The 13,358-nt window shown below is 44.3% G+C and overlaps 1 protein-coding gene across 1 annotated transcript in view; it reads right to left on the reverse strand.

The window, feature by feature from the left end:
* LOC146805595 (gamma-aminobutyric acid receptor subunit gamma-3) overlaps window positions 1–13,358 on the reverse strand; it is a 1,239,042-nt gene that overhangs the window by 74,981 nt on the left and 1,150,703 nt on the right. Inside the window, exon 5 of the mRNA XM_085623813.1 lies at window positions 4,168–4,320. Within this exon, the coding sequence (XP_085479939.1) occupies window positions 4,168–4,320 (153 nt within the window). The remainder of the gene's footprint in view (window positions 1–4,167; window positions 4,321–13,358) is intronic.

Consider the following 13,358-nt stretch of genomic DNA (forward strand, 5'->3'; position numbering starts at 1 on the left):
CTACAGAACACAAAGGATACCAGGACCCAATACAACCTGTCAAGCCATTTGACAAACACCATAACCACTGTGGAACACAACAACCTCTCATTCTAACACTCCAGCACAAAAGCAACAGACTAGGTAACCATCCCCACAAAATGGCACCGAATTAACTAACAGAAACATTTTGTCACCCATTATCATGTACAGAATCCTGCTTTTATAGCACAGTGGTAATGTGTTTCCTCCAGCCGTACTGTAACTTACTACTAAAGACATGAATACGTGCCAGCCAAAAAGGTTTTGTGATCACTCCCAAATTTGTGGCTCATGGAGGACATCTGTGCTAGCTCCTACTCAATTGGCTCATTTTCAAGTTGGGATCAGGGAAAGCTTTTATCACACACACGGAGAGCTATAGAATTGATGACTAATGTTACTGGAGTTTCACCATCTGTTCTAAAACCATTTTCAGTAAGATAACTAACCTGAAAAAATTAAGGTGACAATTCTTCCTTTGAAAATGTGTCAAGTTTTACTTTTAGTTCAAGAACAGACCAGCCTCTGTAGCCTTTAAAAACGACCTTTAAAATGTTTTATTTCAGTTTATTATCATTAGGGCTCTCTAAGGATTACAGCATATAAGCTTTGCGGTAGACTACTATTTATTTTTCTCCCACACAAAAATGGTGCATAGAAATTGGAAATGAAGGGAAGGTTTGATAACAATAGGACCTGTGTCAGAACACCTTTCAAAGTGCCAGGGGGCAAGCAGGGATCACATGATCCAGCTGTGTGGGATGAGGTCTTTTAATCTGATGTGCCGGGGTCCGACCTACTATGGATCCTGAGTTACCTTTCAGCGATTAACTCTCGGTACTTGTGTGGGTCTAGCAGTCCAAGGTTTATCGGGGAGGGGGTGGTAGACACAGGGCCGGAGGTGAACACAGGCTCATAACTCAAAATATATGCAGCAGCCAAATACTCGCTTTTGTGATAAAATAAGTATTTATGTACAGCTACCGCCACAAAGTAAAATACTTTCTTTTCTACAGAAAGCAATTTGTCACTGTATGAACATCTCCAAATCTAATAGCCCCTCAACACATGCCATGGGTGTGACTAGAGACTCACACCTGGATGTTAGCCAAAGTGATATGTGTATCAAGAGGTAACCCCAGGGTCTTAGCCCTACTAATCACAATCCTGTTATCAGCCTCCTTTCCTTCCTTCCCGAGATGTGCACAGGCCTCTTCTCTGAATTGAAGAGCACCCTTTGAAGTGTACTGGAAAGCCCGGCTCTCACTTTCTCCAGTGTGTTCCGACCAGCTTACAGGGATGCAGCAACACACAAATCTGTCTGAAGGGATACCTCTACCCTCTCATTTTTCAACATGCAGCTCTGGGTCTCCCAAATGGAACACAAATCCTGCCATGTATTTTATCATTCACAGACAGACATACACCCACCTCATTAGAACAAAAAAGAAAGTAGCCCTACAAGAAAGGATCAATACCAATGCACTCAGTAGCGAAGAACTTTTCACTGTGGTCAAAGAATTTGCCAAACTCAGTGCAGGGACAGCAGACATCCCACCCTCCCAAGACCGCTGCAACAACCTTGGCACCTTCTTCCACTGCAAGAGTAAGGATATCAATGAGAGCTTCAACAACCTTGATACCAAAGATCCTCTCATCCCACCTGCAACCACTGTACTGAAAGACACTAGAACTCCAGCAGACCCTACTCAGTTGGACTCCCCTCACCGCTAACGGCACCTTCAAGATCAAAAAGAGCATCCACACTTGAGCACCTTCAGACCCCTGCACGCACCACATCTTCAACAGAGCCGGCACCTCCATCACTCCCGAACTCTGCCACACCATCAACTGCTCCATCAACTCCACCACATTCCTGGAAGACTGGAAACACACAGAAATCAACCCCTTTCTGAGGAAACCTTCTGCCGACCTGAAGTACCTCAGGAACTTCAGACCCATCCTTTTGTTTCCCAAGGTCATCGAGAAGGACATCAATGCCCAACTTTCCAAGTTCATTGAAGTGGACCACATCCTGGACCTCTCCCAATCTGGCTTCTGAAGCAACCACAGCACCAAGACCACCCTCCTTGATGCCACAGATGACATCCTTACCCTCCTCAACCGAGGCAAAACTGCAGACCTCATCCTCCTGGACCACTTGGCTGCCTTCAACAACGTCTCCCACCACACCCTATGCACAAGACTCCACGATGCTGGCATCCGCAACAAAGCCCTGGAATGGATCTGCTACTTCCTCACCGACTGAACACAGAGAGTCAGACTACCCCCTCCTCCTGGGACAACTCCTGATGGCCCACAGATCTGGGATGCCCCCACACCCACTGACCATGCATTTAACCTCAGCATCATCCTGGACTCCTCGCTCACCATGAACTGCCAGATCAACTCCGTCTCATCATCCTGCTTAGAAAGATCTTCAAGTGGATTTCCACCAACTCCAGAAAGACGAACACCCACACACACATCAGCAGCAGACTTGACTACAGCAATGCACTCTACCCAGACATCACCCAGAAACTCTTAAAAAAACTTTAGAACATTGAGAATGCACCCACCACACTCATCCTCAAAATCCCATGCCGCAGCCACATCACAGGCCACCTGAGAGACCTCAACTGGCTCCCAGTCAACAAAAGAATCACCTTCAAGCTCCTCACACACGCCTTCAAAGCCCTACACGATGTGGGGCCTGCATACCTCAACCACCGCCTTGCATTTCACACACCCACCAGAGAACTCTACTCAGTCCAACTGTCCTTGGCCACTGTCCCATGTATCTGCAAGACCACAGCCTTAGGAATATCCTTATCCTACATCACAGCAAAAACCTGGAACATCCTGCCTTTTAACCTTAGGCAATAACCGTTGCTGCCCCAATTTAGAAAGGTCCCTTAAGACCTGGCTCGTCCACTGAGCCACAGTGCCTTTGATGGATCAGCAGTCTCCCACCACCCCCCCCCCCCCCCCCCCAGCGCCTTGAGATCCTTAGAGGTGAGTAGTCATACTTTACAAGTTGCTTGATTGATTGATTACACCCAGCAAATACATACTTCATACACGCATTGTACAGCACTACATCCTTCATGCATTGTACCATTTGCAATCAAACATACACCCAGCACATGCACATAACATACACGCACTGCACAGCACTACATTCTTCATGTCATGTACCATTCATAGACACACATAGGCCCAGCACATGCATTTAAGATCCACATATTGCACAGTACTGCATTATCTCTGCATTGAACCATTCTTGGGCACCCAGCACATGTACACCACATGTGCACTGCATTAAATTACACAGCTACCCGATTTAGCCCAAGGGTGAGTTAAGCACCCAGCAGTGGAACTTTAAATGAGTGTACCTGTAGGCTTCAGTACAGTGACACAGGTAAAAAATGACCTGTCTATTCATACTGATCGCTATACGGTATGCTGCCACCACTGCACTCATGCTGCTTAACTTCAGTGCAGTAGCCTTTCACCAGTCTGAGGGTGGTGCTTTGGATACTCATCCCAGTCCAAAAAGACCACATTATGTGAGACAGGCATATGTCATGGTGCACATGCCTGATCCATGTTTGCCTATGACAACAACAAATTAGCATTAGGGATCCAAACATCAGTACTGTGGGGGCACTCAAGGCAGGGGTGCATGTCCATCACCATGCCAAAGATTTTCCATCCCAACAACCTGTATTACAAAAGGGAATTCCCAAGCCAAGCTATCAAGCCAATGAGTGTGTAAGAAGAGCAACAAAATGATGTGTGCAGATATATCCACAAATGCAAACAAATCATGCTCTTTTTGGGCCTGATTCACAAGGGTAAGCTTATACTTTATTGTAAGTTTACGAAATTTGCTATTCACAAAGGTATTTTACTAGTAGTATCTTTATGACCGCCGGAGGCCTCCACATAGAAAAGGATTGGACGCTCCTATCTTTTTATGTGCGGAGACTCCGCAGTCCTAATCACACTGCTAGTAAAATACCTTTGTGAATAGCAAATAAATGTAAACTTACACAAAAGTGTAAGATTACCTTTGTGAATCAGGCCCACAATCTCTAATTTCCTACATGCATAATGGAATGCTCCTTCAGATAGGATCCTTACCCAGTGCTGTTCTTGCTGGTGCAGAATCTTTTTTAATCCAGAATGATACCCAGGATAAGACGACTGTTAATATGCAAGGAATGTAGGTTTGAATAGTGAAGTATCCCATTCTTCTGCTTAAATCGAAGTAAACGGTCATAACTACGTAATCACCTGGGGAGACAAAAAAATAGGGTTTGAAGTGAGTTTAGGATATTGTTCTGAATGTCTTATTATATATGCTAATAAAAATGTGTTTACTAGGATACTGAACCACATTCATGCTGAGTGTGAAAGGCAAACATCACGTTTTACATGACTTCCGATGGGAGACTACCATAGAGATCTACTTTACCACGTTTGCACGAGCCCACCACAATTATAACATGCGTAGGTTGTATTCAAAGGGACTTACTACTCAACTTTGCCAAGTTTCATTCTATTCTCCTACCTGGTTATATTCTTTTGGTTAAATAAACGTGAAGCATTTATATTCTATTTACCCTGCCTACAGTTCTGTGGTGAATTTGATGTGTCTTCAACAGTGTGTTACAATATTTTAAAAGACCAGAATATCATGTCACCATTCACCGTTGTGTAGCCAGTGCAAAAATATGCTTTCACTGCTCACTAGCTTGTGATGCTATGATGGATTTTAAAGAGTTATGCAGAAGATTTCATGATCTTTATGACATCAGTTTACTGAAATTTGCATTACATGTGTCAGGAATCAAGGTCAGATGGATTTCAAGTGGGCCTGTGACTGGAACCAACCGTCCTTTGACACCACTTTAAATAGTATGTTTTCTGGTTATGAGAGATGTACAATTTGTAAGTGCTCAACTATGCTGTCCTGAGGTGCAGAGATAGGGTATTCCACATCTTTGCTGTGATGTAGGAGAAGGATCTTTCTCTGGCTGTGGTCTTGTGGATACGTGGGACGATGGCAAGGGCCAGTTGGGCAAATCAGAGTTCTCTGGTTGGTGCGTGAAATGCAAGGCAGTGGTTGAGATAGGCAGATCCCACATCGTGTAGGGCCTTTTAGGAATGTGTGAGGAGCTTGGAGGTGATTCTTTTGTTGACTTGGAGCCAGTGTGTCAGGTGGCCGGTGATGTGGCTGCTGCAGGGGATATTGAGGATGAGTCTGGCGGAGGCATTATAAATGTTCTTCACTGAGGAGTTTCCGGGTAATGTCGGCGTGGAGTGCGATGCCATAGTTGAGTCTGCTGCTGATGAGTGTGTGGGAGACCATCTTTTTGGACTCGATGGGATACATTCCTGCTACCTCATTTCAAACATGAGGACGTTCTTAGAGTTTGACAGACGAGATATTCCATCACAAACATGGCAGATATCCCATCACAACATGGCCAAAGTCCCATCACAAACATGGCAGATGTCCCATACACAAAATTATGACTGCAATGTAGCCTATCGCACTTGTAATGCGGCTGGTGGCATATCTGTTCCATTTTGATAAAAGTATCTAGTCTGCCAACCGCTAAATAAGGCCCAAGATTTTTATGTTAAGCAGCATTTGGGGGTTATCCTTGAACTTCAGTCAAGGGCAAAGATATTTTGGATTAGTCAATATGGAACACAATTCTAGGGTTGATACATCAGCACCAACAAGTTAAAAAAAAAACTTCACACTTCGAAGAATTATCTGTATGACTAAAGAAGACATCCTCAAAGTATTATCATGCATAGGACCCTAGGCACAAAGGAAATCGTAAATCTGCACTTGTATAAGTACTCCTGAGCACAGGTTTGATTTTTTTCCTTGGTCATAAAAACTATAGTACTACATTTGGAAAGCTGCACCAGTTACAGGTTTCCAGGTATATTACACGGAATGACGTAACATTATTTGGCATTGCCAATCACCCGAATGGAATTGTGCGCATGGTAAAACTGCGCAATTGGGAAATGCAGCCTGATGTACAGTTGCACAATTTTTTCTTCAGTTATATTTTCTTGGGGAAAGGTCCATTGATAAATCACTTTCATACTTCCTCCAACTCTTTGCAGGAGCCAAACTCCACCCATATCCAGTGGGAGAAAGAGCAAGAAAGGAGCTTGTGAATGCTCACAAACTCACGTTATTATTTTTTATCTATTTTATTTTATTTTAAAGGTTTTATATAGCGCTGGCTGGACCCAGGGGTATCAGAGCGCTTTACATGAGTGACGATAATACAGGCATATTGCAATTGTTCAGATCATGGGGATAACATAGGTTCGATTGAGTAGCAAGTAGCAAAATACAAATAAACAAAATGACGCCCCGAGAGGGATAAGAAACAGAAATAAATGGGTACAAGTGGTCGAGTAGTATATAGTATCCTGAGATGGAGGAGGGCTAGGAGATAAGGCAGGTAGGAAAAAAAAGAGGAAAAAGAGGAGGGGAGGGAAAAGTAGGGGAAAGAAAGGATTATGGACCCCAACATTTCTTGAGCAAGTGCAGTTTGAGGTCTTTTTTTAAGCTGATGTAGGAGGGGTTGCAGCGCAGGTCTTTGCGGAGGACATTCCATATGCTGGGGGCATTTCCAGAGAAAGAGCGAGACTGAGTGGTTTTCTTTTTTGTCAGAGGTTTGGATGAGGAGGGCGTTGGTGCTTCTCAACGGTCGGGCACATCCTGCTTTGTTGAGTTCATCAGTAAGATAAAGTGGGGCTTTTTGGTGAAGGGCTTTGTGCGTAATGCATGCCATCTTATAGGTGGATCTGCCTTCAATGGGCAGCCATTTAAGGGCCTTAAGGGCTGGGGAGATGTGGTCAAAGCGTTTGAAGCCAGTGATCAGCCTGGCCGCTAGGTTTTGCACAGATTTGAGTGGGGCAAGGTGAACTTCTGGGGCTCTGGAGAAGAGGGCATTACCATAATCAATTTTTGAGAGGACCAGTGATTGGACGACCAATTTAAAGTCGTCAGCTGGGATGAAGGGTTTGATTTTCTTGAGATGGCGTAGGGTGAAGAGCGCTCCTTTGGTCGAATTTTTTATGTGGGTCTGGAGTGTTAGGCTGTTGTCAATGGTGATGCCAAGTGATTTAACTGAGCTTGATAAGGTGAGGTGGCAGTTTAGGGCATAAAGGTCAGAGATACATGTTTGGATAGGAAGAGGGTTGTTTTTTGGAGAGGAGAGAATGATTTCTGTTTTTTTAGGGTTAAGTTTGAGATGGTTAGAGTGGAACCAGGATTGGATTTTATACAGGGTGTTATTAAGGTGTAGAACGTCAGAGTGGGATTGGATCTTATAGTAAAGTTGGGTGTCATCGGCATATAGGTGGTAGTTGATACCGGCTTGTTTTAGAATGAGGATAAGGGGCTCCATAAAGAAGTTGAAGAGCGAGGGGGAGAGAATAGATCCCTGAGGGACACCTAGGGAGACGGGTGTGGGGTTAGAGAGGCAATTGTAGATTTTGATTTGTTGAATTCTGTGGTGTAGGAAGGAGGAGAACCATTTAAGTACCAGGCCATTAAGGCCAAATTTCACTCTGAGCGCATTAAGTAAGGCAGGGTGGTTAACCGTATCAAATGCTGCAGAGAGGTCAAGGAGAATGAGTAGGCAGGTCTCGCCGTTGTCAAGGGAGTGATGGATGTCGTCAACAATACTTAGTATGGCAGTTTCTGTACTGCAGCCTTTTCGGAATCCGTATTATGTGTTTGTCCAGTTGATGAAGGGCACATTTTTCAAGAGCTTTAGAAAGAAGGGGGAGGTTGGAGATGGGGCGGAGTTTATTTAGGTCATTAGGGTCAGCATTGGGATTTTTAAAAATGGGAGTGATTTGTCCGAGTTGGAGGGAGGGAGGGAGGGACACATCCCCAGGTAAAGGAGGAGTTGATGATAGAGAACCAATAAGGAGCAATGATGTGCTTGAGCTCCTGAACGAGGTTAGCGGGAAGAGGGTCTTTGGTGTGTGAGGAAGGTTTAAGTTTGGAGATGATGTTAGAGACTTCGAGTCCCGTTATGGGGTGGAAATTGAGCCAGGAGGCGCTGTTTTTAGGCTGAGGGTTAAAAAGGCTGGAGTCCGGAGCGATAGCGGCATGAGGGAGGAAGGAGGGGGAAGTTGATAGAGAGGGAGATTGAGAAGTAGAGACATCGATAGATAGGGGATGTGGTGGAGATTCTAGGAAGGATTGGTCTATAATGGCTATTTTTTCGGAGAAGAAGTTAGCAATTTCTTCTCATTTGTCAGTTGTGGCCGTCAGGGTTGGAGGGGCCAAGGAGGTTTGGTTTTGAACTATGCTGAATAGCTCTCTGGGTCGATTTTTCGCTCGATCGAGTTGGGTACAGAAGAAGGAGGCCTTTTCCGAGAATATGTGTTTCTTATATGGGGCTCTGGCGGATCTGAGGAGAGCAAGATGGGTGGGGGAAGGGTGTTGTCTCCATGTTCTTTCAGCACGTCTAAGAGCATGCCTTTCGTCATTGAGGTTGGAATTGTACCATGATTTAGATGGAATGTTTCTTAGGGTTTTAAGTTTGAACGGGGCAATTTGGTTTAGGACATGGATGACGGTTTTGTTAAAATGTTCAGTGAGTTCATTAGCATTTAGGGAGAGAGGGGTGAGCAGAAGTTGGGTTTGGAGTTTAGATTCAAGTTCACCAGGGGGGATGCTATTAACATATCTGGTCCATTTTGAGACTTTAATGTTGTTGGTGAGGGGGAATGGGTCAATGTTTGCGACAGAGAACAGAATGAGGTGATGATCAGACCAGTCGATGGGTATGATGTCAGAGAGGGAAGCCAAGTTGTTGCTGGTAATGATGGCGTCAAGAGTGGCTCCTTTGGAGTGAGTGGGAGAGTGTCAGAGTTGTTTGAGTTCATTGATCTCAAGAAGATTGGTGAGGAGGTGGACTGAGGAGTCATCAGTCACGTTCCAGTGGAGATTAAAATCTCCAAGGAAGAGATTTTTGGTGTTAGAGAGAGAGGATTGGTTAAGAAGTTCGGATAGTTCCTCGATGAAGGGGAGTGGGTCACCAGGTGGGTGGTAGATATTGTGCAGTCGAATCGGGCGAAAACCTTGAGACTTAAGTTCGGTTTCAAGGTATTCGAAGGTATTGCCGTCAGGATTTTTGACACGGGAAAGTTGGAGTTCATTTTTTTAAATAATCGCTAGTCCACCCCCTATTCTCTCTGTCCTATCCTTTCTGATGATAGAGTAACCCGGGGGGGAAAGTAAGTCAAGGCTGGAAGTGGTCATTGAGCCAGGATTCCGTGAGGAAGGCTATGTCAATGTTTTCACTAAGAATGGTTTCTGAAATTTCAGTTGCATGCCTGACAGCCGAACGGCAGTTCACTAGCTTGTAGGCGAGGGGTTTAGTACAGTCTTTGGGGGAGGGCATGAATGGATGGTAGTATGTTGGGGTGTGGGTCTGGGGAGACGGGAGAGGGTGGGGATCTGGTGGTCCCTACAATGACAGGAATGTTGGAGCTAGGGAGCATGCAGGAGAGGGGTTTAGGGAAGTCTGTGGGGGGGAGAGAGTGGATGGATGGGTGCATTGGGGAGGGGGTCTGGGGGAGACGGGAGAGGGTGGGATCTGGTGGTCCCTACAATGACAGGGATGTTGGAGCTAGGGAGAATGCAGGAGAGGGGTTTAGGGAAGTCAGTGAGGGGAAAGCGTGAATGGATGTTGGTGCGTTGGGGAGGGGGGCTGGGGAGACAGAAGCGGGGGGAATCTGCTGGTCCCCAAAATAATTGGGATGTTGGAGTGAGGAGGGGGAGGAACGTGACTAGAGGAGTTAGGAGGGTAGGTGTTGCAGAGGGTATGAAGGTCGGAGGCGGTGAGATGATTTGATATGCGGTGGGGCCTATGAGAACCGCAGCCAAGGGGAGTGGTGTTCCACAGTTGAGGATTCAATAAGTGTGGAGGGCCAGGGTCGGCGGAGTTAGAGCGGTTAGATAGGGATTTGGAGTAGAGGGAGTTGACATCTTCTCTAAGCCATGTGAGTTCAGTCGTCAAGGTTGTGAGATTGCGCTCAATGTTGGACAGAGTCTGAATTAAAAGGGTGTGGGAGAGTGCAGTTAGGGAAGGGGTGGGGGGAAGGAAGGCTTCTGTATTGGTCGGAGAAGACCTGGTGTGACGTGATGGAGACAGTTCGGGAAGGGGGATAGGAGGAGAGTCTGGGTTGTAAGAAGTATGGATGTCCGATGGGGAGGTCGGGACATTCCTAGAGTTCGGAGGAGGGGCTTGAGAAGGTGCTAAGCCGTGATGAGGGAGGGGGTGGGTGACAGTGGGTGTAGGGGGCGGAATGCAGTTCAGAGAGGGTAAGACAGGGGTCTGGGTCAAATGAGGAGAATTAGGGGGTTCCGGGGAGCGGGAAACAGCGGAAGGAGTGTGGTCTGGGGAAACATTTTAACTAATAAATCACATTTCTGGCAATGGTTGAATGCGAGCACACCCAAAGGGCCAGCCTGACCTTAATGTAGAGGAAAACAATTAATACAGTGTTGATAAAAGTATCGTTGCATGGTCTGTTCATTATTAGTTACAGGGGCTCCTTGATGATCTTGAAAGACAATAGTTTTAATGTTTCTTCCTTAAAGAATATGAGTCCTGCACTCTCTGCTAAACACACTGTGAAGTGGGTCTCATATTTGGGAAAATCTGTAACCGATTCTACAGCTAAGTATGAGATTATATAAAAAAAGCAGGCAGCGATGACACTTTTAATTAAAATATTGAATCTCATACTCTTACTGTGGTTAGATTATGCACAACATATTCAAATATGTTTTATGCTAAATTGAAATAAATTGATAAGCCTTTTTTTGACATCAATAGGACATTTATCTTCTATATTGGAGTTAATTAAAGACACTTCAAATCTTCCATGGAGAGAGAGTTAAGGGTCTGTAAAACTGAAGAATAGGCAAAAGGGTTTACTTCAGTTTGCAGTGTGTGCTATACAAGCCACAGTACTAACTTCTATTATATTCATGATATCAATCAGAAGCGAGTAAGGCAGGCTGTACAGAAACATGACTTAGAATAATTATAGTGAAAAAAGTCCCCCCCATTAACTTGGGATGGGGCAATATAAAAGTAGTAAACATTACCAATCTGCCACAAATTGATATACTATCTTTTATTTGAATTTTGAATGCACCAGAAATACTTTTTTCAAGACATTTTTTGCTTGACATATGGCGAACCATTTGCTGGTCCCAGATGCGTGCATAATATGCCAGAAACCAAATAGCACAGTATGGCAACAAAACCATGAACTGAAATACATTGAATGGTGTCATTTGCATGTGTGGAGCCACGCATGCGATTTCCCCACAAGCGGAACCAAGCTTGCCTCAACCACGCATATGCCTTAGCCACACATTTGCATGGTTAAGGCAGTGTGCGGTCCAGATGCAGAACAGATGGGCAGGCACAGGAAGAGGAAGGATCAGGAGAGGGACCTTCGGGACGGGGGTCCGATAAGTGAGGCTGGGGACGGGTTCTGGGGGGTGGGGTTAGTTTTTAGGGAAGGTAGTTGTTTTTAAGACTCTTGGGGGTTGGGTTGTTTTCAAGACTTGGGGGGGGGGGCTCAGGCTCATACCTGCCTCTGTCATACAACCCTTTTGTGGGGTTCAAGAGACTTTTTTGAGCATGTGGTTATCGTTGATAAAAAGTGTGATAACCCTGTTACATGATCCTCAAGTATGGTAATTGTTAGAATTTACAATAACTAAAAAAAGTTCCACTTGTAGGCAATAGAACACAATGGAACGTTTGAGGCACTTTGGTTGTGAGAGACCATTTTTAAATAATGATAATTAGAATAGCATTCATGTGATGCGTGAAGTTCTGGAGTGTTGATTATTGCATCTTGAATGAAATATGTTGTTTATGCAGAATGGGTGTAATAGATGTACAGTATAAACACCCAAGGTTTTATGAGGTGTCCATGAAAGAAAATTTCTCAAACAGTGATGACGGATAGGTATTTGTACACAGTAGATGAAAGAAATTCTAATTTGAAATAGAAAATGAGAATTTTTCAGTACTATTTTGTTTGGTTTTGAATGGATTCTGGAAGACATTCATGGTATCAAGAAAATAAATAGCATTTTTAACCAATACACATCAAACAGGTGTAATATAATGTTTTAATTCACAATATATAACCAGAAACCTCTAAAAGCTAGAGGGCAACAGAGTCCAACAAAGGTGGACAGAGGAAAACACTGGTGGTCTTCACATGCCTGTTAGCTCTAAGTGGCTGTTGTTACCTCACTAGAAAGCCGCGATTTTCTCCACAGGCTCTCACTGGTACAAAAAGATATCAGGGGCAAGAGTGCGGGTCCAACAGATAAGAATGATCATGAGGAGCACATGGTTCAAATTCAGCCACCGAAGAAATCCAAAGAATGAACATGTCCCTTGCCCAGTCATCACCCTGCATTACAGACGAAACAGCCATCCAGAATGCTTGCGTGAAGCAACTCATCAAAAATGGGCGAGGAAACTATGCTAGCTACACAGTCAACTAAGAAGCCAGTCAACAGTCCCAGAGGCATGCACTCGGATGCAACAAATGCAGCTTCTAGTAAGAATCAGGGTTGAACCAGAGGCTGAGTTCCTTAACAAACTCCCCTTTTGGTTTCATGCAGGCGCTAGACTATCCCCATAGAGTTCATAAAATTACCTTTTTTTCATTCCAGTTCCCACTGCACGAAATACATTGGGCTTCTCTAGATAAAAGTGTTCATTTGAAAGACAATTATATTGTTTTCTTGAAATCATGAAAGTCTTTAGTGATATACACTAGAAAGAAAAAAATATCTAAAACTTGATTTCCCACTTTTTGTTGTAGCCTAATTGGCTCTACATATATAAATTTTACCTATGCCCAGTGGCAGAATCTTTATGAAACGTTTCAAAAATATGCTATTGTTGTCTAGTTTCCACATGTAAAGTTTCAGGGCAATCCATCAAGTGAGGGCCTAAATAAAGGGGATCTCAATACATATTTTCCACATTTATTACATTCGGACCATTAGGCACAGCTATAGCCCAAACGCTTGAACAGATTTAGACCACGTTTTTCAGAACGCTAGATCTTGATCAGAAAGAGTGCCTTTTGTGATTAGATGTAAATTTGTTCCTTCATTTTTAAGCAATTAAGGCTCAAACTGCAGTATATATTTTGCAGCAAGGATGCGGTGAGATACATTCTCATGCTGAGATCTGATAGGCTGCCACCACATTAACTACTTG

Source organism: Triturus cristatus, chromosome 8 (genome assembly GCF_964204655.1).
Source record: "Triturus cristatus chromosome 8, aTriCri1.1, whole genome shotgun sequence".
Taxonomy (NCBI): Eukaryota; Metazoa; Chordata; class Amphibia; order Caudata; family Salamandridae; genus Triturus; species Triturus cristatus.